The sequence below is a fragment of the Pituophis catenifer genome, unplaced genomic scaffold (assembly GCF_029215685.1).
Source record: "Pituophis catenifer annectens isolate HBS135680 unplaced genomic scaffold, rPitCat1.0.hap2 SCAF_1, whole genome shotgun sequence".
NCBI lineage: Eukaryota > Metazoa > Chordata > Lepidosauria > Squamata > Colubridae > Pituophis > Pituophis catenifer.
The window spans coordinates 250,489,886-250,514,378 of NW_027256881.1; the positions used below are offsets into that span (position 1 = coordinate 250,489,886).

A 24,493-nucleotide genomic window follows, 5' to 3' on the forward strand; every position below is an offset into this window, starting at 1 on the left:
TCATTCTTAGATTTTTTAATTGATTTTTTTTAATAGTGCATAAATGTGGTTTATTTGTTTATTGATGGCTGATTTGTCTGAATACCAAGTTTCTGGGTATTCCCTAGCAGTTTTGGATTTAGCTTGGTTTCCCACTTGAAACTATGGTTGAGTCTTTCCCTGTGTTGTCAGAGTAATGTTCTGACCTAGGCTTCCTGAGTCAGTAAAACACACAAATAGTCCCAAAAACCTGTTTTATTTTAACATCTGTGAATTCTGTTCATTCACAGATGAGTCCCAAATAGTTGTAAAGAGTCCTTCGGGATAAGGCTGATAATCACCCACCTTTATCTCCCTTGACACACTGCCAAAGACCTAATTGGCAAAGCCACACAGAGTCCAGAATCAAACAGAGCTTCAGACTTTAAACTGCACAGAATTAACAACGTTGCTTCCTATAAAAGCTCACGTGCCTTTGCTCTTCTTTTAAGTCTTATGGGAGGGGCCAATCATCTCCAAGCCCTACTGCCGAGTCGTCCCTTTTGTTTTAACTGTTCTTGCCTTCTGGCAGTTCTGTGCATGCGCACTGGGAACAGGCTCCCCCTGTTCCTCTGCCTCGCTAAGGTCCGACTCTGGAAGCTCCAGAGGCAGCACGTACCTCCCAGATGGCCCTTTCTCTGCCTCCGACACAGAGCCCTTGTCCGAGCCTTCCCCAGACTCCAGGACTGGCCCATGTTCCTCCCCAGGCTCCTCACTGTCAGACTCTGCTGCCAGCTCCACAGGCTGCTGGCAGATCACAAGAAGTAAAAAGTTTTCATTGTATTTTCTGATTGGTAGGTGGTGTTCATGGATGTGCATCTGGTAACTTCATGGACATATCCATGCATTTATATTATTTTCTTTGGCAACAATATGGAAGTGGTTTGCCATAACTTTCATTTGGGTTATTTTTCAACTTCTTATTGTAGCCTGCAGTCTTGATATTCCCTGGTAGTCTCTTATCCAAGTAGCCAGGCCTCATCTGTAACGAGGCCGATTCTTGCTTAGATTTTGAGCCAGACAAGGGCAGCTAGAAGCTGCTGCCTGGTGAGGCTATTCCAGTACTACTACTTAAAACAAGCTTTGCTGGTGTGTGCACGTGCAGTTGTGTGTATTACATATTTTATCATATAAAGAATATTTTTTGTTAAACACAGTTCTGTGACTTGTTGGCACAATTGTGTAGTGAACTCCATACCTAAACTGAATGGATGCTTGAATGTAGTTCCTTCCTATTTGAATCTGATATTCTAGTACAGTTTAGTAACTTCTTGTCAGGTTTTTTTTTTTCAAATTGAAAAGCAATATTCTGTTTCTCCTTGTTAGCTCTACCATAAAACAGGCAATTTATTTTATATCTTGCAGGATTTCCAAAGCATTACGTTTTAGAGCTGTTTCTGTGCTGAAAACTCTTTTGCTTCTAGTAGAAATTTCTAACACAATGCTTTAAAGACTGAAAATCCCTTTTTCTCATTAGGAAAGGTAGGAGACCTTGGATTGGGTTTGTTAAGCCAGCATTGAGTTGTATTAATGATCAGGACAGTGTGATGCACAATTTCAATAATTTGCCTTTACATAAAGATACTGATTTCTCATCAAGAACTAAATCCGCGGCGATATAAAAGTAAGAAATATATATATATGTTTTCTGAGGTTTTCGCTGGTGTTTGTATGTAGGTCTTTGGTTATTCGGGTTTTCTCCCGCGTAAAATTGGAGGTGTCTTGGCAACGTTTCAACAAAGTCTCATCATCTTCAGGCTGGTGTTCTCGGCTTCGTGCTTCTAGGAGCATTGCGGGAGAAAACCCGAATAACCAAAGACCTACATATATATATATATATATATATATATATATATATATATATATATATATATATATATATATATATATATATATATATATATATATATATGTTTTCTCAGGTTTTCGCGGGTGTTTGTATGTAGCTCTTTGGTTATTCGGGTCTTCTCCCACGTAAAATTGGAAGTGTCTTGGCGACGTTTCGACGAAGTCTCATTCGTCATCTTCAGGCTGGTGTTCTCGGCTTCGTGCTTCCAGGAGCAATGTGAGATCGCAGCTGTCTCTTCCTTTTAACTGCTAGTGGAGGTGTGAGCTGATTGGGTGGGAACTTGGCTGTGTTCTGATTGGGTGGAGGTGTGTTCTGATTGGTTAGGGGCTTGGCTGTGCTCTGATTGGCTGGGGTTGTGTTCTGTTTGGGTGGGGGCTTGGTTGTGCTCAGCTTAGTCTGAGTTGCAGGGGGATTTGAGCTGGTGAGCTGCGTTGTTGTTGTTTGGCTTCGTGTTTGTGGCCGTGCGAGCTCTTCATGGTGGGTGTCAGTCTGCTTCATGTATGGATTGGAGGGGTTTAAAGTGGCTAATGATGCAGCTGCGGTCTGGCTTCTGGTCCTTGGTCGTGGCTCATTATCAGTGTGGGTTTGAGTCTGCTTTCTGCGTGGATGTGTGGTGGTGACATCAGGTGTGGCACTCGTGAGTGTGGGTCTGGTGTCATTCGTCGTGTTAGGGACTCGTTTGTCAATAAGGGCGGGTTTCCAAATGGCTGGTAGGCGGGAGGTATCGTCTCGTTTGTTCATGCTGTGTGGGCGTTTTTCTATCTCAATGGCTTCTCTGATTATTCTGTTGTTAAAGTGTTCAGTTTTGGCGATAGTTCTGGTCTTTTTAAAGTCAATATCATGTCCTGTGGCTTTAAGATGTTGGACCAGGGAAGAAGTTGGTTCCTCTTTTCTGACTGAGTTCTTGTGTTCTTCTATGCGTGCACTTATTCGTCTGTTGGTTTGTCCGATGTATGTGGTGGGGCAGGCGGTGCATGGGATTTCATATACTCCTTGATTTTCTAACTCAATTTTGTCTTTGGGGTTCTTTAGGATGGTGGATATTTTTCGGTTTGTGCAGAATGCTGTCTTGATGTTATGTTTGTGGAGGATTTTGCTTATTCTGTCTGTGGTGCCTTTTATGTATGGGAGGAGGGCTTTGCCGTTTTCTTGTTCTCTGTCTTGGATTTTAGTGGGGGTTTCTTTTTGGATTAGGTTGGTGATCTTATTTCTTTGGAATCCATTGGATGTGAGTACGTTAGTGAGGGTGTGTAGTTCGGTTTTTAGGTGTTGTTCGTCAGCTAAGCGTTTTGTTCTGGAAATGAGTGTCTTGGCTACAGAGTTGATCTGGGCAGGGTGGTGGTGTGAGAGTGCGTGCAGATAGCGGTTTGTGTGTGTTTTCTTCTGGTATATAGTGTGTCCTAGGGAGCCATTGGATTTTCTGTAGACTAAGACATCCAGGAAGGGAAGTTGGTTGTTCACTTCTGTTTCCATGGTGAACTGTATTTTGGGGTGTAGGCTGTTGAGGTGTGTGAGGAAGTTGTCCAGTTTTTCTTTCCCATGTGGCCAGATTATGAAGGTGTCGTCCACATATCTGAGCCAGAGTTTGGGTTTGTGATCGGATTTTTCTAGATATAAATTATTATTGTTGTAACTGCCAGAATTATACAAGTGAACAGCTGTTCTTAAGCCAGACTTCTTTACCTGTTTTTCCTGAGGCAGGTGATATAGTACAACAAATAAAAAAATTACTATCAGCCGTACTAGTTTTGATAATATGCTTCTGAACTAACTGCTTACATCATAATCATAGTTGCCGAGTTATTTTTTCAAAGTTTGTTTGTTGTTTGCATTATATCTACATACTACTAAAATACTTATACCTGTAACCTTTAACTGAGCAAAATGGTGCATAATAGCGCAAAACCTCTTCAACCAAGGTACATCAAATGGGTTAACTTACAGAATGCCAGAATCTTAGGGAAGTTGTGGCTGACCAGAGTCGGTTGAGTTGGGCACTTTATGAATTTGATTAAATAAATAAGAAACAAACTGGAATTCAGAGCTGATACAATAAGGCTATTCTAAAGCACATAGAGTTCTTTAATACTGATGGTTCATCTAAGGAAGAATTATGAATGTCTAATGAATGACTTTGGTATACAATATGCAGTATTGGTTGTGCCATATTTCTAATATATATTCCATATTTTCCCATTTTTCCATCAACCATATTCTTTTGCTTAATCCTAGTATTACACATTCCTTCAGTCTGGCCAGCTTTGGTGGGAATAATGGAAGAAAGCTAGAAGTCTGTGATGACCTTAACTCAGCCTGCTTGCCTAAAGGCCTTAAGCAGAATCACCCCTGACAGGTAAGCTGTGAATGGATGAACAGAAGGCACTTTCTTTCATATTAGGTAGAAGTGCAAGTAGCTGGAGCTTGGTGATTATCTTTTAATCTCTCTAAGAAACTAAGGAATTCTGCCAGCTCTGGGTCCTCCTCTATTAGGCTAGAGGGGAAGAGACTGCTTTTAAAAGACTACTTTTAAGGGGAAACAGTACATCAGCAGTTCTTAGGGCTGTGTATCTCAGTTTTCTCACAAAGAGAAAACACTGAATGGCATAGAAATTATTTTAATATGTATTTTTTTTACATTTATACCTTAGAGTGTTATAGTTCAGAACAATCCAGATGAATAATCATCTGATATGAGAAACTAAGTCAAGGATAGTTATTAATCGCAATATTTCCAAATGTACAAATTCTTAATGCCTTATATATATTAGGTAGGAATGTATAATAATATGGATCCAAAGCAGGAAAAGTGCTTCACATCTGGTGTTAGTATATTTGTTGTACCTGTCAGTGGCTCCTTAGACAAGCTGTGATTTTTTCTGATCTCGTACAATAGCCGTAAGATCTCAGAAAAAAATACTTATTTGAATTAAAGAGCTAAAGATAGGATAGTGTAGTTGCATCCTGTCAATGCTTCAGGTATTTTTCAAGGCTATCATGCAAGCCTGGGAAAAGTTGTGGCATTTTTAGGGAGCTGCTGGCTGCAAGCATCTCCATGGTGAATCAAAAGCATCTTTCCAGCTTCTGATCCAAATAGCTATATAGTCCTAATAGACAGAACTTTAAAGTAGAAATGGAGAATAGTGACTTTGTAAATACTTTCAGTATTATATGTTTTTTCCCCCTCCACTAGTTTTATTGAATCTGTTTGAACATTTTGGGGCCAAAGAGTTTCTGAAGAAGAATTGAAATTGTTAACGGACATCTGCTTTCACAGAATGGCCCAGATATCTAGCAGCAATGAATTTAAACAACGTTCATCACCAGTTTTGGATCCAGCAAGACCCAAAGACGTGGACAAAGAAGAAGCACTGCAAATGGAAGCTGAAGCTCTGGCTAAGATGCAAAAAGAAAGAGTAGTGGTTGGCAGTAGACAAAAGAGTGACACCTTAAGCTACTCTTGGCCAAGTGTTCAGTCCTGCAGAAAACAAGATCATGATCTTATGGTGTTTCCAGAGTCTGATGGCAAGAAGAAAGTGGATGATAAGTTAAATTCAATTGACATAGACAAACTTACACATGCTGAATTAGAGAAACTTCTTTTAGAAGAAAATCTTGAATCCCACAAACCATCTACATTGTCAGCCCCTCAGATTCTTGGGGCATCATCTTCACAATTTTATTCTCAACCTGTTGCTCAAAGAGGGCAGTGGACCTCTAGTTTGCCTGGGTCTTCCAGTAGTGCCGGATCTTCTGTTTACCCTGTACCTTCTTTCAATAAACAAGTTGGTATCTTTCAGAATGGCTTTCATCCAGGTGTATCCACTTACCAATCTACAAAGCCTATTTATCTTTGTCTTCCAGAAAGGTCTCAATACATTTCATACCCAATGCCATTTACTTCAACTTTCCATCAACAAGGAAGTGTACCCATGTATCATTCAACACTTACCCCTGAAATGGCAAAAGTATTTGATAAGATTGCAAGTACTTCAGAATTTCAAAAAAATGGGAAATCAAAGACAGACTTGGAAATGACTGGTGCTAAACCTACTATTAGTTTGCCAACCTCTGAAAGCTCCAATGATATTAGTAAATTTGATTGGTTGGATTTAGATCCTTTAAGTAAACCAAAGGTGGACAATATAGATATATTTTATACTTCAGAAGATGGAGGGAAGATAACTAAAGTTGTAGAAGATCCTTGGGATGCTGTGCTACTAGAAGAGAAGTCTCCAGGAAAGAGCCATCTTGAAAGAAAACTTAGTGGGAAATCTGCTTCTGGGGCAACAGTTACAAGAAGTCAGTCTTTAAACATTCGAACTGCTCAGCTTGCTAAATTACAGGGCCAAACTTCACAGGTAAAACATCTTAAAATATATATTTCCATTTAAATGCAAATGTTACTTTGCAAACGTTTGTTACCAAATTTAGGTAGAAAATTGTTCCCTTGCAATTATATAAATACCATATTTTTTGGAGTATAAGACGCTCCAGAGTATAAGAGGCACATTAGTTTTTGGGGAGCAAAACAAGAAAAAAAAAATTCTGCCTCTGCTTACCAGTATCCATCAGTATTCATTTGGCTAGCGTCCTTGCAGCAAACAGCCTGGACAGCTTCAGCACATTATTGCAGCCTGATTCAGCATGAGCAGCTGATTGGCGGTTGAACCAGCCTCCCGGAATACCTCAATCAGCTGTTCCAAGCTGTGGAGATCTCCACAGCCCATTGCCGCCTTCGTGCATCACATTTTTGGCCTCTGCATGCTCTGTTTTAGATCTGTTCCAGGCTGCTGGGATCACCACAGCACATCGCCACTGACCTCAATCTCCGCGCATCACGTTTTTGGCCTCCATGCATCACAGTTTTGGCCGCCTCATGCCCTGTTTTTGGCCTCCACATGTCGCATTTTCAGCTGGTTCCAGGCGATGGGAATTGCTTCTGCTGCTGATCCCCGCCACCTGGAACCAGCCAAAAATGTGACACGTGAAGGCCAAAAATGGGGCATGTGGAGGCCGAAAACGCAACGTGCAGAGGCCAAAAATGCAACGTGGGGAGGCAGCGATCAGAGGCGATGTCCTGGCGATCCCCGCAGCCTGGAACAGGTCTAAAATGGAGCGTGTGGCCAAAGGGTGGGGGCCAGCAGGTGGGCGGGGTTTCAGCAACATTCGGTGTATAAAATGCACCGCAATTTTCACCCACTTTTGGGGGGGGAGGAAAGTGCGTCTTATACTCTAAAAAATATGGTGAGTGTAGAGTAGCATCCTATTTGTTAATATTCTTCAGGATTAACAACCAATAATATTCAAATGATGTTGTATTTATTTATCTTTTGTGTTTTTTAATGGGATCTCGAAATGGCTAATTCTTGCAAGAAGTTTCGATAACTAAAAATCTGTGTATCATGATAATTTTTATATAGTTCTGAAAATACAACTAGTTCCTAGGTTAATAATGCTCTGGTTTAAGGAGGAGCCATAATTAAGAATGGAGCATATTGCTACAAAATTTTATACACAGTATCAAGTTAAATACACAGTAGTTCAAGTTAAATACAGAATGTTTCTAATTTATTATACAATACTACTTATACGGTGTTATACAATAATAGTGTTCTGGTTTGCATATAAATTCGACCTAAGGACAGACCTTGGGAATGGAACTCATTCTTAAACAGGGGACTACTTAATACTTTCACATAAATAATAAAATATTATTTTAATTATCTTTTCTAGCCTGATTTTGGTACTAGCTATTTTAATGCATTATACTATACAGCTTGCCAAAAGCAGGACTAGCCCAGCTCCATTATTTGCTATTCAGAAAATGTCGTTTAATTACATGCTGTTTCTCAGAATATACTTTGGTAATATTAAATTAGACATTTCCTGATGTGACAGAATCATGTGACATGTCTCTTAAATCAGAAGCAAATGAGTGGCTATAATGGCTGACACAAAATGGCACAGGTAGCAGGAATGATGCAAGTCCTCTTTTCAATGTATTCAGATTGTTTTTTATAAATCCACTTGACTATGAACAGCTGTATAAATGTTTGCTCACATCTTTCCATAACAGGAACAAAACTATCTATTGGATTTTGAACTATCCTCACTTACTAGGCATTTCAAAATTTAGTACCACAAGAGCCTCATAGTAACCTAATATTTCATGTTAGATTGGTTACTTCTAAGCAAATGTAGTTGGAACTAAGAAAGCTTGTATGTGTTTATACATTTGCATGTATGTAGGTGTATGCACACACATACACATACAACTTTCTGTTCTCCAAATTTTTGCCATAGTACTCATAAGTAATCACAAAATACCCATGTACCAGAAGTAAATTGGTAAGTGATCCCAGTCCACCAGGGTACTCTTCAATTTAAAACAATCATTTTCTAAGGCCGGTGGGCACAATCCAATGGAGCCCGCAGGCATTCTGTAATAAAGTTTATGCTAGATATTGACACATGTATTACTTTTTAAGATTTCTAGCAGAGCTGTGGAGTCGGGAGATAAATGTTCCGACTCCGACTCCGACTCCTCAGTTTTTTGTACTTCCGACTCCGACTCCGACTCCGACTCCCCGACTCCGACTCCTCTGTATTAATATGCGAATGTATTTTATACATTCCTTGAAGGAAAGAAAGGCAACATACATGTCATTACCACAGGACTACTGGCTGGGAAGCCAACAGTCTACTGTATTGAACAGTTTAAGCAAAAGACAAACACAATGAAAACAACAAAGTTTTATTAATTTTTTTTTATTAATTTAATTAATCAAGTTGCTGGATAGTAGCAGCAGGCATAAACATCAGGAACAGGAACTTTACCAGTTCAAAAATACAAACCACATTATTTGGTTGTTTTAGAACAAAAACAAAGCTTATCTATATGAACCAAAAACAAAATCTGTAAAACCTAGAAATGGTTTATATTAATCTTGAAATGTAGTTATAGGCTTAGCAAATGCAAATCAATTCAATGTAGAGTTCTAAGGAAGAGAATTGCCTCTGCCAGATCCTCTTTCATAGAGGCTCTTAAGTCAGACTTTATTATTTTTAGGGCTGAAAATAATCTTTCGACACTGACTTGGGTGGGTGGCATTGCAGTAACTATTCTGGCCACATCACTAACGATCTCTGGATAAACAAGGATGGCTTCTTCAACAGTAAGTTTTGATGAGCGATCATACTTTTCAACTTCTTTTAGTGCTTTATAAAACTCCTGTTGGAATTTTTTTATTTGGACATTTACTGGTTCTGTAACGCTTATGCGACGTCGCTTTCCTTTAGCAACTTCCATTTTGTCTAAGAAGGAATCAAAGTCTAATTCTTCGTTTGAAGAAGATGATTCTGAGTTACCACTATTGCTTAAAAGAACTCCATCCTCCTGTGGAGGTATTTCAGGTCGTAATCCCTTCATGCGAACTGCTACATCATAGAGGGCCTTTTTCCCAGTAGCAATCTGTTTACTGTTCAATAAAAGTCGGCTCATTGGGTCGACATAAATAGCCGCTAACAAGATTTCATTTTCCAGCAAAAGACTCTCTCTTTTCATCATTGAAGATGCAATGCCCTCAGCTATTAACCCTCCATTTTTGTTCAGGCGATATAACAGGCTCTTCCATTCCAAGAGGAATTTACCCGGGGTTAGATCATCACATTGCAACCTCTTGGTGACAGTGAAGGGGTGAGAAAGAAGGTTCTCCAGCTCTTTTGTTTGTGTCCACTGGCTTGCAGTTAATGCAAGAGTTTCATTGTCCATTTCTTCTATGAAGTCTTTAAGTTCAAGCAAACGCTTCACCATTAAATAAGTGCTTCCCCAGCGAGTTGTTTGATCCAAAATGGCTCCTTTTCCTGCACGTCTTTTCAAAATTGCATCTGTTTTTGGGGCCCTGGCTGCAACAGTTACTTGCCGTAATTTGCCAATTAATGTAGCTGCATGGCGATCTTTTAATCCATCTCTTATGGCAAGTTGCAGTGTATGAACAGCACATCGCATATGATGAATAGTAGCAAGCTTCAATGCTTCTTCAACAAAGTTGTCTAAAAAAATGTCAGCATTCTCTTCAGTTTCTAAACTTTCTCTAATACTTGCAGAGCTGTCTTCCTCTAAGTCTAATATCTGTTTGATACCTTCTTCATCTGCCTTCATCTTCTCAATTGTGCTCAACATGTTAGAAGCGTTATCTGTCACAACACATAAAATCTGTTCCTTTTTAATTTCAAAATCTTCTAGAACACCCTCCACTAACTTCTGAAGGTAATCACTGGTGTGATGTGCCTGAGTGTCCTTTACTCCGAGGGTCCGTGTTATTGTTTTGTTATTTTCATCCACAAATCTAACATTAATAGCGAAATAATTGACTCTGTGACGTGTGCATGCATCCATTTTAAGGAAGACAAAACGTCCTTTCATAACTTTCTGTAGTTCTTCCTTTTTACATTTGGCCTCCTCAATTATAAGTTTCCTTATACTTTCTCTTTCCAGAGAAACACCAAGTTTTTTTGCCATTTCTCCATTTAGGCCTAAAAAGGCTGTCTGTGAAAAGAAGGATAGTGGTACACTATTCTTTACTACCATTTCAATAATGTGGTGTTTGAATTTTTCTGGTGTCATCCTTATGGTAACTTTGTCAGATATAAAGAATTTTCTTATTTGTGATTGTTCTCCAGTAGATTTCTGAACGTTTTTTGTCACAGAAGTAGATGCAATGTTTTCATTGCTATCTTTCTCATTCACGGCTTCTAACACTTTGGGATGAAAACGCTGTAAGTGTCTTTTCAAATTTGATGCTCTTGTAGGTGCATTTTTATCAGGCCCACTGAAACTGCTAATTTTTGCATCACATTGTTTTTCACCATCATCATCTTTTCTAATACATTGGCACACGTAATGTTTTCCATCACTTGATAATGCAAAGTGCTCATAAACAGTAGACTTTGTTGTGTTTGTTGTTAGCAGTCTTTTTGCCATTGTTTAGGATGCCTCTTTCCCTAAAATATAAAATATGTTATACTAACTGGCATATAATTAGATTTTTAATATCAACATACACAGTCTTGTAAGTTGTACGTACATGGCTTTATACAAACAAATAAGCTATATATCCCAGCACTAAACCTAGACATGATTTGTCCTATACAATATAAACACTTACAGTTGAATCCAAGAAGCTGTTCCACCAAGTTCTTCTAAGCCAGTGGTTCTCAACCTTCCTAATGCCGCGACCCTTTAATACAGTTCCTCATGTTGTGGTGACCCCCAACCAGGGGTGGGTTCTAAATTTTTTTACTACCGGTTCTGTGGGCGTGGCTTATTTTGTGGGCATGGCTTGGAGGTTATGTGACTGGGTGGGTGTGGCTAGCTGGTCATGTGACCGGGTGGCCATGGCTATGTGTATAGAGGGCTGAAAAAAGTCATTTCTGACAGGTCCTCGCACTTTTGACTGGTCCTCACACTTATGACCATCCTCACATTTATGCCCGTGCAGCATTTTTAACAACCATGTCACTCATTTCACAACTGCTTCTCTTCACCATGGTGACAAGATAGGGCAAAAACGTAAAATGTGAGGACAGTCGTAAGTTCGAGGACTGGTCAAAAGGGAGAGGACCAGTCAGAAATAACTTTTTCAGCCCTCTGAGTAGTCCATATACATAAAAGGATACAGCAATAGAGAGGGATGAAGGAAGGGAAGGGAAATTAGAGTAGGAGTGAGGGTAAGAGAGGGAGGAAGAGAGGAGGAGAAGGAGAAAGGAAGAGGAAGTAGGGAGGAGAAGAAGAGGGTGAGGAAGAGAAAGTAAGAAGGAAAGAAAAGAGAGAGGTGGTAGGTTTGAGGAGAAAGATTGCTGTACAATAAAAAAGATGAAAGGGAAGAAAGCCAACCCCAAACAAATATAAAGATATTAAGATAAAGAATGAATTGTTAAACTTTAAAGAATAAAAGAGAACAAATATGAATAAATAACAATAATTAGAAACACACATACAAACATACAATGTATTTTCTTTGAACAGAGTATTTGGCCGGTTCATAAATTTAAACAGTGTTTAGTCATGTTTAAAGTTTAAGCTAACAATCAGAGTTACAAGTTTTTATAGCCTTAGCTGAATGACAGCAGTTTTTCCAATGGTTTACAGCTTCAGTCTTGAACTATTGACCCTCCATTCCCTTCACTTATGCAAGTGTCTCTAGTCCTGCAAAAAACATATTTACTTAATCCCTTATCAGTGAGAGGCTAGGTTACCCATGGGCGCTGCGTTCCCTGTAACAGCAGAACACAACACTATGGAAAGTATAAGTATTGCCACTCCTAATTGTGCGTTGCGTGCCTTATAGTGAAGCACATGAAAAGCATGCTTCTTCACGGTCACTTAACGTGTTCATTTTGCGGTTACGTGAGGCACTGCATGCATTGGTCTTTATTCTTACAGTAGAGAAGTCATTAATTATAACTTTTTGTGAATTGGGACATTTAAACTTGCTTTTTTTAAAATTCCAATCTAAATTTAGTAGGAGTCGGAGTCGGAGTCGGTGCATTGTTTGCCGACTCCGACTCCGACTCCAGGTACCCAAAATTTCCTCCGACTCCGACTCCTCGACTCCGACTCCGACTCCGACTCCACAGCACTGATTTCTAGGAGCATGTGCTAAGAATCACTGTTTTTCCTTAAATGTGGAGAGAAATGTCAAAAAAAAAAAAAAGCAGGGATACTTCTGGCACTTCAGTTCTTGCCACATTGTAACTTGGCTCTTTTTCTTGAATACTGTGGAATGGAATCTTTGAATCAGTGTCTGGGAAAATTTAAAAAAATTACAAAGCATATAAAGTACAGAAATATCCAGCACATCTAAGTTCCACTGTTAACATAAAATTACAGGGAATCCCTTCCTAATTAGCTCATCTAGGGATGCTTTTAGACAAAACATCTGTTGTATAACCACTTTGCCAAATCCACAGTGTGTTATGGTGGGTTTCAAAATTACTGCTTTAGGCTGTTAAACTACCTAAGTCTTTCCGTGACTTCCATTTTTTAAAAAAATAAAATCCAGTAAGAAAAGAAATTCTGAATACTTCTGTTTTCTCTTTGGTAAGCCACCTTTGTTGAAAATAACTGCTGGAAGCCTTACAATTGGCATAAAAACTCATCAATATACAGTAGTGGCCAAAATTGTGGAAACCTTTTGGGGAAAGTGTATTTTCTAAAACTAGCTAATAATACCACTTTTTTGAGTAGTACCATAAAATTATATATCAATGGAAAGATAATTTAATCAAGAATGTAATGCAATAACTTTTATGAAGGATTTGCTATTAGAATAGCAGTTACAATATAAAGAAGAAAAGTGAAACACTTAGAAAAAATGAGATATATAAAAATTACCACCATAGAAAAAATGAGATGTACAAAAATTATCACGTCGGTTAATACTTCATTGGGTAACCTTTAGCATGAATTACAACCTTACAATGTCTTCCCATGGAGTGAACCAAGTCTTTTAGTTCTGCAGCTGTTATAATGTGAAACCAAGATTGAATTATTGCTTCTATTAACTGGGTTTTATTGCTGGGTCACTTCTGACTAACAAGTTTCTTTAGTCGGCTCCATATATTTTCAATTGGGTTAAGGTCTGGGCTATTCCCAGGCCATTCCAGCAATGGAATATGATTATCTTGAAACTCCAAAAAAAAAAAAAAAAGCAGTGTTATTAGCCATCAAACCTTAAAAATACACTTTTCCCAAAAGGTTTCCATAATTTTGGCCACTATTATATATGTATCTAAAACTCACAGCTGTAGCTGCAGCATCCAAAACTTCACTTTACCTAATGTTAGACATTTATAAAGTAAATGATTTAGTAATGAAGTATCTTGTTTCCATCAAATCTTATCAATAATTCAGCTACATTTAGACTCAACACAGGTTTATTACAATAGCAAAAACTAGTATTTTTCCCCCCTTTGGTGAATGTAGTAAAACTGGATAGCTCTTTTTCAGTTGTTTCCTCACCAGTATTTCTGCACCAGCTGAAAGTTGCCAGTTGAAAGCAGCATTGGTCATTAGGATGTGTGACCTTCTGCATTAATAGAGCAGAGACTGTCATTTCTGTTGGCAAAATTACTTCCTTTAGTAAATGGATCAATATACATCAGCTTTCTAAACCTTTCCTGTATATATATATATTTGAATTATGTTGAATTATGCATCTCACTTCACTTCTTTATCTTTACATTTCAGACAGACAATGGGACCAGTAGCCTGCCAGGAGAAAACAAGCTTCTAAAAAATGTTGAATGGCAAAATCGAGAACAAGTAGCATTTTGTGATGCCATTGCAAAGTAAGTAGCAATTTAAATCAAACTTAGTCACTATTATTAATGGAAATGTAATGTCAGCTTTTCAAGCAACAAATTTTATTATATGGCATAAGCTTTCATAGAGTGAGCTGTAGCTCAAGAAAGTTCATGTCTTTTAGTAAAATATGTTAATCTGAAAAGATTCTAACAAATTTCTGTTTTTTGTTACCGTATTAACATAGCTCTCTTCCTACAATGAATGGTAAGATGTGTTTCTTTTAAGGAAATTATCAGTACTGATTTTACACACTGATTACAGTAATCTTTCTTCCTGTTCATATTTTTGGGTTTTGAACATTTTAACAAGTAAGATAGTCCTTGCAAGTTAACTAAGTATCTTGGTTCACTTACCACACTAAGCAAAGAGTAACATTGTATAATGTGGTCCTTTAGCACAACTAAATCTGTTGTTTACATATGTACAGCATAGGTTGGACATAATGGCTGAATCAAGGTTTGGTGAATAATTTACAATTGTGTGAGTTTATACAATATGCTATTTGCTTAAAAGAGCCGTGGTGGTATAGTGGGTTAGAATGTAGTGTTGTACACTAACTTAGCCCACTGCCAGGAGTTCGATCCTGACCAACTCAAGTTGACTCAGCCTTCCATCCTTCTGAGGCCAGTAAAATGAGGACCCAGATTGTTGGGTGCAATATGCTGACTCTGTAAACCACTTAGATAGTGATAAGCACTATGAAGTGGTATATAAGAAATGCTATTGCTAAGCTCTGTTAGAATGATGTATGATCCAAGCCAGGATTTTATATGAACCCTGCTTTTCCTTAATCAGGAAAAACATAGCACTTTACTGCAATATTTTTGCATGCTATTGACCACACAGTAGAATTTGACAACCATGATTTAACATTAACCATGGCTAAGGTGCTCACCAACAAATATGTATCATATGGTACAGCAATCTTTCTCTATTTAGACCAATTATTTTCAAGTAATCTTTTGCTATCAGTGTTTTATGGACTGTTATTTTGGTTTTTATTTTCAAAAAAATGAAAAAAGTCCATGAAACTGCTCTATGTGAAGTCAGGCAAAATTAATCCAATCCCTTTCTTTCTTAAAATCTCACACTCTATCAGAAATAAAGCTAAAATGGCATGAGTATTGCTTTTGAACTAAGGATTGCTTGACTGTGTATTAGTTGTTAGGACAACATGCTAATTCCCTTAACCATAATCTGATGAGTGGGCTGAGTTCAGAAGCTGTGATGCAACCAAATGGAAAATAGCAGAAGACAGCAGTCAGAAAATGATACATCTGATAATAGTGGATGCACACCTTAAGACTAATACCAGCTAATCAACAACAACAAAACATAAATTCAGACAAACTATAAACCAAGAACCCATCAAAGGACTACTATTGAAACTACTTTGCAAAAACAGGTGGATAAAAAGAAAAACTGAGACCCAATTGCAGCTAATCCCAAGAGAAAAAGATGAAACTGAACCAGAATGGATGGTTCTGTTGAGCTGTTCCATATTTACTTCAGAACACAGGATGCTCCAGAAAGGACTAACTTATAGAGAGTATTAAGCAACTGAAATTGGAGAATTAGTTTGGTATAGGAATTAAAATACTGTAGCAGAAGCTGAGAGACTATGTTTTGATCCTCCCCTTAGGATGATCAAAAGGATGGGTGATTTTGGGTCAATAACTCTTTCATAACAGTATATTCTAAAAGCAAAAGAATGGTTGAAAGTCAGAGAGACATACAATCTCATAAACCCAAATCCAATACCCAAATTGCATAGCAAAATGAAAAGAAAACCTTAAGTAATCTAATCAAACAGGACAAATGGAGTATAAGAACAACGGTGTATGAAAATCCTCCTAACCCCAAATATGGATTCATTATGTAAATGACACTTTCATCTTAAGCAAAAAAATAAAGGTTAGAAAAAAAAACTGCAATGTAGTAACCCACTACTACTGAAAACAAAAATAGATTAATTACATATTTTCCAATCAATGGATATCCATGCAACTTCATTAAAAAGGGTCTATTCAATTAAATAATCACAGTACAAATGTTGCAAGTCATGAAAAGGATAATTCATTCATCAAAAGCATCTCAGAAACCACCAACAGCCTAATCCAACTCTTTGGCATCACTGTAGCCCACAAACCAACAAAATCCTTCCATACTAATGGTTAAAGTTGCTGGCCTAGAAACCAGGAGTTCTAGTTCTGCCTTGGGCATGAAAGCCGGATGAGTGACTTTGGGCCAGTCACTCTTTCTCAGGCCATCACACCCTAAAGAGTTGTTGCTGTGGGAAAAATAGGAGGAGGAAACTTCACTACCCTGAGTTACTTATAAAGTAATAAAAGTGGGATATAAATTACAGGGAGTCATTTAAATATAATGAAAATATTGTGTTAGACAAATGTTTAGAAAATTGCCAGAAACACATCCTGTCCAATCTTACATTATGGAATGGTTGGACAAGCTGATATATATTTCATATGACATTTAGCCATGTGAAAAAGTAAGTTACTTTGAAGTTTTATGACTATTTCAACAATTATTTGATTTTCATTTCAACAATATTGATAAAAAGAATTGAATGTAATGAATATGTACCATTTAAATTTTGTAGTTCATTGTGTAACTTAAATAAATGTAAATGTACATGTGGAAAAGTACATTTATGGCTGCCTCAAATACCTAAATTAGAATCAGGTGCACCAGATTAGGTGGCAATGAGTAGAGCACCATTAGAAAGGATCTTGGAGGAACCAAACTTATTTAAACTAAATGCTTAGTTTGAGATGGTCTTTGTTGCCAGAATGTATTAGATTGAAAGAGTTTTTGAAGCTCTCAGAAAAAATATTGTAGATACTTTATAAGTCTGGGGAGGATTTAAAAAGAGTGCCAGTCATTCCACTGCCCAGAAGATTATCTACAAATGGAAAAGATTTCAAATAATTGCCAACTTGCCCAGGCCAAGCTCTCCCAACACATTCAGCCCAAGAGCAGAATGCAAGTTGCTGAAAGAAATCTCTGAGAAGCCTGGAATTTTTTCATAGGACCATGATGGCAAACCTATGGCACGCGTGCCAGAGGTGGCACACAGCACCCTCTCTGTGGGCATGCGAGCCGTTGCCCCAGTTCAGCTTCACTGCGCATGTGCGTGTACCTCCCGCTGGCCAGCTGGTATTCGGGGTCCCTGCTGCGCATGTGTGAGGGGCCCCGCGCACCTGCATGGGGTGCGGGGGGCATCGTGCATGTGCAGGGGTGGGGCGCATGTGTGGGGCCCGCATGCGCATTGCATTTTGGGGGGTTTCGGCGTGCATGTTTGCATTCGCACGCACATATGCACACTTTGGGCACATGTGCATTAGCCATTACTATCATAGGAGCTATGGTAACTCTTGTCACTAATGATGTCAAAGTGCATGAGTCTACCATTAGAAAGAAGCTGCAAAAATTAGATGGCAGGTGTGCAAGGAGGAAACCTCAGAAAGAGCTTTAGGACCAGACTAAAGTTTGGTCATGAACATCTGAGGCAGAGACCAGGACTTATGGAACAATGTGCTCTGGACTGAAGAAGCAAAGATACCAGAAGTCATGTTTGGCAAAACAAAAGAGAACATTTCACCAGAAAACCCGATACCAAAAGGATGGTAGTGGAAACATTATGGTTTGGGGCTGCTTTGGTGAATCGGGGACCGGGCAGCTCACCAACACAGAATTTGCTATGAATTCTTCAGAGGATGTGAGACCATCTGTCAGAAGATTGAAGTTCAACTCAGAGTGGACTTTGCAGTATGACAGTGACCCTAACTGTTCCAGCACATCCACCAAGGAATAGCTAAAGTGATAGAGAGAGAGAGAGAAATGGAGGGGCCCAGAATGGCCATTAAAGCCTGCATCTACATCCCATCAAGATGCTATGCAGTGAAAGACTGCACAACTGAAAAACGTTATTAGCGTGAAAGAGTGGTGATGAAATCTTCCCAATCAATGTCAGAGACCCTTAGATAGTTACAAGAAATGCCTATCTTGTTATTTTCTGCCAGGCATATCACTTAATTTTTTGCTTGAAAATTTTTTTACATAGGCTTTTTTATATCATTGCCATTATATACTGTTTGAAAGAATATAAAATACTGATATGTGCACCTATATTAAAAAAGAAAAAAAAACCCTTTGCCCTGGTGCTGCTTATTTTTTCATATCTGCATAACCAGCCAGTGGCATTTCTTGGTGTCGGGAGTACTCATGATGTTACCCAAACTGGAAATTAAATGGAAGAAGAAAGCCAACTTTGGAGAACAGCAAGAACCTGACAATTGAATCCTGAGCTACTACTTATCTTCTTCACTTTTGTAATAATATATTTTGCTAATGTAGTCTCTGAATGTTATTTTTGACCTGGGTGGATATTTGAAGGGGTAATTTAAACAGGAGATGTTTTGAAGAATGATGAATTAGTCTCAGTCCCAGCATTGGAGTTAATATAATTAATATGGCATATATTGCAATTTTGCTATAAAGTATTTCTTTTCTTAATACACTCTTCCAGCCCTCAGTTGAAGTACAGCTAGGAGTGAAAGTAAGAAGAAAACATTACCTAATTGTTGTGAGTTATTTCCTCAGCTTTAACCTGTCCTCCAGGTTATTACATCTAGATTACATTTGAGAGTATTCTAAATCTCTTAAAGACTAGCTACATTATTTGGTAGAAGCCATTCTTATCCAATTGGGGCCTTTTTCAGTCTGCAATTTGTGGAAAAGGAATTACATTAACTTTAAAAGTTGGAGTATCTTTTCATCATGAAATAAGAAGCTAGGCCAGAAATTAATTCTGTTTTTTCAGGCTTGGAGATAGATCTGGCCATACGAAATAATTCCTTCCATGAGCAGATTATAAATGGGTCTCTTCCCTTTCTGAACCTTTCTCTCCTTTTCAAAGTTGTTTCATTTTTGAACAGCCAGTCAACATTCTTGCCACTAAGCAAAGATTTTATCTCTCCCTCCCAATTATTTTCTTTTCTTTTTTTTAAATGTCCTTTTGCATACTTTGTGCTTCCTTCTAGCCTGCAGATATTTCCCTCATTTGCATGAATGGCACTTGTTTGGCTGCACAAGTATATAGGAAGGAAGGAGATAGGAATCAAGTGACTAGGAAAATCTGTGGTTTATTTCAGAATTACTAGGTTTACACAAATCAGTTTAAACACTATTTTAAAAGATGAAATTGATGGATGATTTAAAATGATTAAAATATTGAACCTGTCAGGGTGTGTTGTTTAACAGAGTAGAGTGGGGATTAAATAATTTAAAGAAAAATAGATTAGCTATATACAGGTAGTCCTTGATTTACGACCACAATTAAGTCCAAAATTTCTGTCATTAAGTGAGACATTTGTTAAGTGAGTTATGCCCCATTTTACGACCATTCTTACCTCAGTTAAGTGAATCACTGCAGTTGATAAGTTAGTAACTTGGTTGTTAAGTGAATCTGGCTTCCACATTGACTTTGCTTGTCAGAAGGTCGCAAAAGGGAATCACATGATCTTGGGACATAGCAACGGTCATCATCATCATTATTATTATTATTATTATTATTATTATTATTATTATTATTATTATTATTATTATTTTATTTCTATACCGCCCTTCTCCCGAAGGACTCAGGGCGGTGTACAGCCTATTTAAAAACACAGAACAAAACAACAATTAAAATTTAAAATCATTAAATAATTAGGCTCCAATTAAAATCCCAGAAATTTAAAATACCCCAATTTAAAATCGTTATGTTAATAGCCCGGCCTGGCGGAACAACAGGGTCTTCAGTGCGCAGTGAAACACCTGGAGGTCGGAGATCTTACGTATTTCCGGGGGCAGTTCATTCCAGTTGAACCAATTGGTTCAATATGAACCAATTGCCAAGCATCTGAATTTTGATCACTTGATCTTGAGGATGCTGCAAAGGTCATTACTGTGAAAAACAGTCATAAGTCACTTTTTTCAGTGTCGTCGTAACTTTGAATGGTCACTAAATGAACTGTAAATTGAGGATTTACCTGTAAATCTAAGGATTTTTAATTCAGAAACTGCATTGATTTCAACCGAAATCCTGCATAATCATGCTTCAATTTGCAATTTGATGCTCTTTGTGTTGTTTTATGTTCTTGTTAGTTACTTCAGGGATCATTGTAACTCCATTTATAAACATGTTGTTTACAGATTAAGGACCAAGTTTCCTCATACCAAGCATGATACAAACTTGGGTTTCGTGTTGAGTCCGGTCATGTTGCAAAGAAATGTAAGTGGAGAGAATTCCAGCATCAAGATTTCAATAGAAATTGGGGGTTTCCAACAGCCAGTGACATTCACATGTGATGGTAAGTGCATTTTTATTTTAATAGATATATTTCAGTAGATTGAAAGATTGTCAAAATAATGTTGGTAATGAATTACTGTATTTTTCGGAGTATAAGACGCTCTGGACTATAAGACGCACCTACCTTTTTTGGTGAGGAAAACAAGAAAAAGAAATCTGCCTCTGCCTCCCAGCAATTTTGCCTCGTTACAGCAAACAGCCTGCTTTACTTTCATTTTTGTTTTCAGCATAGTTTGATTAGCACAAGAAAAAAAAAATCTGCTCCCAGAAATTTGCCTCCTTGCAGCAAGCAGCAGAGGCCCATGCAAAACAGCTGAGAGCAAAACAGCTGAGAGTCGGGTGGCCGATCCAATCAACTTGTGCTAATTAAGCTGTGCTGAACCTGAAATAGGCTGTTTCTTCTTGCTGCTTGCTGCAAGGAGGTAAACTGCTGGGAGGCAGAGGCCAAAGGGTGGGGGCCAGAGGGTGGGCGGGGCTACATTTGGTGTATAAGACACACCTAAATTTTCACCCCCTTTTAGGGGGGGAAAGGTGCGTCTTATACTCCGAAAAATATGGTATACCTTTGAGGGTAGTCTTTGACTCACAACCACAATTGAACCTGAAATTTCGGTTGTAGTTGCAGTTGTTAATAGGGTCACCATATGAGTTGACTCAACTTTACAACTACATCATGGCTTTCGTAGGCAAGGTCATTGATCGTGCGGGTTGTTAAGTAGAAAATGGGGGTGCCTCAAATTGGATGGATCCCTGGGAATCCTAGAGCAGGCCACATGCAAATTATAGGGGTTTTTCAGTGTGCATGGGCACGGAGATAACGGGGGGGGAAAAAGCTCATATTTTTCTATTTTACAAAACTGCCTTCAGTATTTTTGTTACCTTCTGCATTTGTTTTTCTCCGAACAGTGAGTTCTCCAGTTGAACTTATAATAATGCAGGCTCTTTGCTGGGTACATGATGACTTGAACGATGTAGATATTGGCAGTTATGTTTTAAAAGTTTGTGGACAAGAAGAAGTTTTACAAAAGTAAGTTTTGCTTTGGTTACATCCTGATTTCTAGAAAACTATAGTGAATGCAAATTTGATTGTTACTAACTTGAAAAGGTGTAGGTAATTTAGCAATAAGAATTAAAATAGGTGTTATTGTTGATTTTGGAACTCTATTCATTTTGCTATGGCATATTGTACATTTTATTTTATTAATCACTTTTTCATATTAAATTTCAGATTTATAATGTCCTACTAGCACTGTCAAACTTAACTATTCTTAGAAAAAAAATGCTCTCATGGAATACATTCAATTGTCTAATGCAGAATCCTGTAATATTTGAAAATGGCAGCTAGTTGTAAAAGCATGCGTCTTGTCAGTTACTTATTTACTTTTAAAGTTAATATAGTTTTGGCCTATTGCAGGTTCTGCATCATCTCTTAATCTGGAGTTTTATTAAGAGTGATTCTGCCAACTTTTCATGTTTAGAATACATGACATGCTATACAGTAATGGGGCAATATTACATCAGAACAGACACAGCTTGGAATATGAATTCTATGTTCCAATTAAATATGCCAAAATAATAGTGTTTTAAATATGTCCAGAGTTATTTTATTTGAGAAATGTATTTGATCAGAGTGTTTTGATACTTCAGAAGACCAGATTATTCAGAATAATCTGTATAAGCTTTTCCAACCATGATTGCTATTAGCCCCTTTCTAGTTCTGCTAAGCAATATTTGAAAAGAGAAATGGGAAAACTAGTGAGGGCAAGGGAGCCATGATTTCAAAAACTATGTCCATATATTTTTATTTGTTTGTTTGTATCCTGCCTTTAGTTTTACAAATAATGCAAGGCATATGAATAAATCCAACACACCTTTCTCCTATTTTCTCCACAACAGTCCTGTGAGTTGGTTTTGGGCTGAGAGAGAGTGTGTCTAGCTCAAAGTCCCCCATCTGGTTTTCATGGCTAAGGCAGGACTTGAACTCATGTTTGTTGAGAATCTTATTGATAATTTGAAATAGTGAATAATCATAGCATTTGTTCTTTTCACAGCAAGCATTGTGTTGGAAGCCATGAGTATATTCAAAACTGCCGAAAGTGGGACACAGAGATTATTCTACAGTTATTAACTAATAATGTTATTTGCAGAGATCTTGTACGAACAGTAAGTACAAAGGAAACTCACTTATCAAAACAGCTATCATTTATTCATTTTGTATGTATTGTTGATGTTCTGCATATTCCTTGTTTTATTATGTTGTGAACTCTGTCTTGTAACCATGACTCACATGTACCTAGAATTATGAGTTATCTCTGGTCTATTTTCTTCCCCTCTCTGTTATGCAGCTCATCAAGTAATTCAAGAGCAGCCAGAAAGTCTCTTTCTGGTGCTAGTTCCAACAGTTTCCATGATTAGAATTGCAAACCATCCTCATTACAAATATAGGTTAATTGATTTATTATGTGCCATCAAATCGATGTCAACTATTAGCAACCAATTAGATTTTTACCATGACAGTCACTAACTTGGCCCTTCAGATCTTCCAGCAGTGCACCCATTGCCACTGTGATTCCATCTATCTTGCTGTTGGTCATCATCTTCTTCTCTTTCTTTCCACCATTCCTGGCTTTAGAGCTTTCACCAGAGACCTAGATTTTCACAAGATGATACATCCCAAGATCTCCACTCTTGATACTGGCCTGAGAAAGAAAAAAACTCAAATTGAGCTCAGATCCTGGTGTCTAATGGATATATTCGTATAGTTGTCCTTGGTGTAACAAGGCATAGGTGGTTTATCATTGCATTCTTCTGAAAATGTTTCCACCCTCCCAGTATAGACTATATTCCTGTGATTTCCCGGTGATCCCTAAATATTAACCATGCTTACTCTGTTCTTTAAAGATCAGCCAATATATTTCTTCTCCAGTATGCTAGAAATTGGCCCTAATGACATACTAATACATATTGAACTGACTAAATAGTAAGGATTCCTGATTTGCAATATTCCACTTCCAGATACTGTTTGCAGATTTACCTGGCAACTTAAAGGCTAGGATTGAGAACAGCCAGCATTACTACAGGTGAAAACACAAATGCAGGGAGCATGGAGGTTTTTTGATCGTGGGTTGTTGTTTTTTTGATAGTCTAAGGCCGTGATGGCGAACCTATGGCAATTGTGCCAGAGGTGGCACGCAGCGCCCTCTCTGTGGGCATGCAAGCCATCACCCCAGTTCAGCTCCATTGTGCGTGCACGGGCACCTCCTGCCAGCCAGCTGGTCTTCGGGTCTCTGCTGCGCATGCGCAGGGACAGGGCGCTTTGGGCACTCAGACCGGAAAAGGTTAGCCATCACTGGTCTTAAGAAATCCAGTAATGAAACCAAAAATGAATACACCTGTGAAACAAATTACTGTTACACACAAGTTTGTTATAAAAATCAATAATTCATCCTGAGCAAAACTAGTTAAATTGGAGAATACTATCAAATATTAATTCTTGTTTATGAACTTAACAGCCAGTCACTTTTTAGTAGAGAAATTGAAAGCAGACATTTCTTGCCAGTTTTCTATTTAAGGTTGTAGCAAAAAATGCTAATTTTCTCATCTTCAGAACTCTCAGAATAAAACTGGCTATCCATTTTTAGATTATTTTTTACAGGTCAAGGGAAAATATTGATAAGTTTGGCAAATTACTTATACATTTTCTATTATTAGGAAGATGATGATGGGACAACAATAGATTTGACAAAACATCTCTGCCATGTAGAAAAACTTTTCAGAGAGACCATTCAGAGGTAACAGCTTTGTCATAATAATATTTGTTTCTATTTTGGTGCTGCCCAGCACCAAACTCCAAAATATGTGTAACATATCCAAGTACTTCTAATAA

At 38.0% G+C, this 24,493-nt stretch overlaps 1 protein-coding gene across 1 annotated transcript in view; it reads left to right on the plus strand.

Moving 5' to 3' along the window:
* The first annotated feature begins 5,141 nt into the window (after positions 1–5,141).
* PIK3C2A (phosphatidylinositol-4-phosphate 3-kinase catalytic subunit type 2 alpha) overlaps positions 5,142–24,493 on the plus strand; it is a 48,338-nt gene continuing 28,986 nt past the window's right edge. Inside the window, exons 1-6 of the mRNA XM_070933586.1 lie at positions 5,142–6,225; positions 14,118–14,218; positions 20,451–20,608; positions 21,514–21,634; positions 22,659–22,770; positions 24,319–24,398. Of these exons, the coding sequence (XP_070789687.1) occupies positions 5,143–6,225; positions 14,118–14,218; positions 20,451–20,608; positions 21,514–21,634; positions 22,659–22,770; positions 24,319–24,398 (1,655 nt within the window). The 5' untranslated portion in view covers position 5,142. The remainder of the gene's footprint in view (positions 6,226–14,117; positions 14,219–20,450; positions 20,609–21,513; positions 21,635–22,658; positions 22,771–24,318; positions 24,399–24,493) is intronic.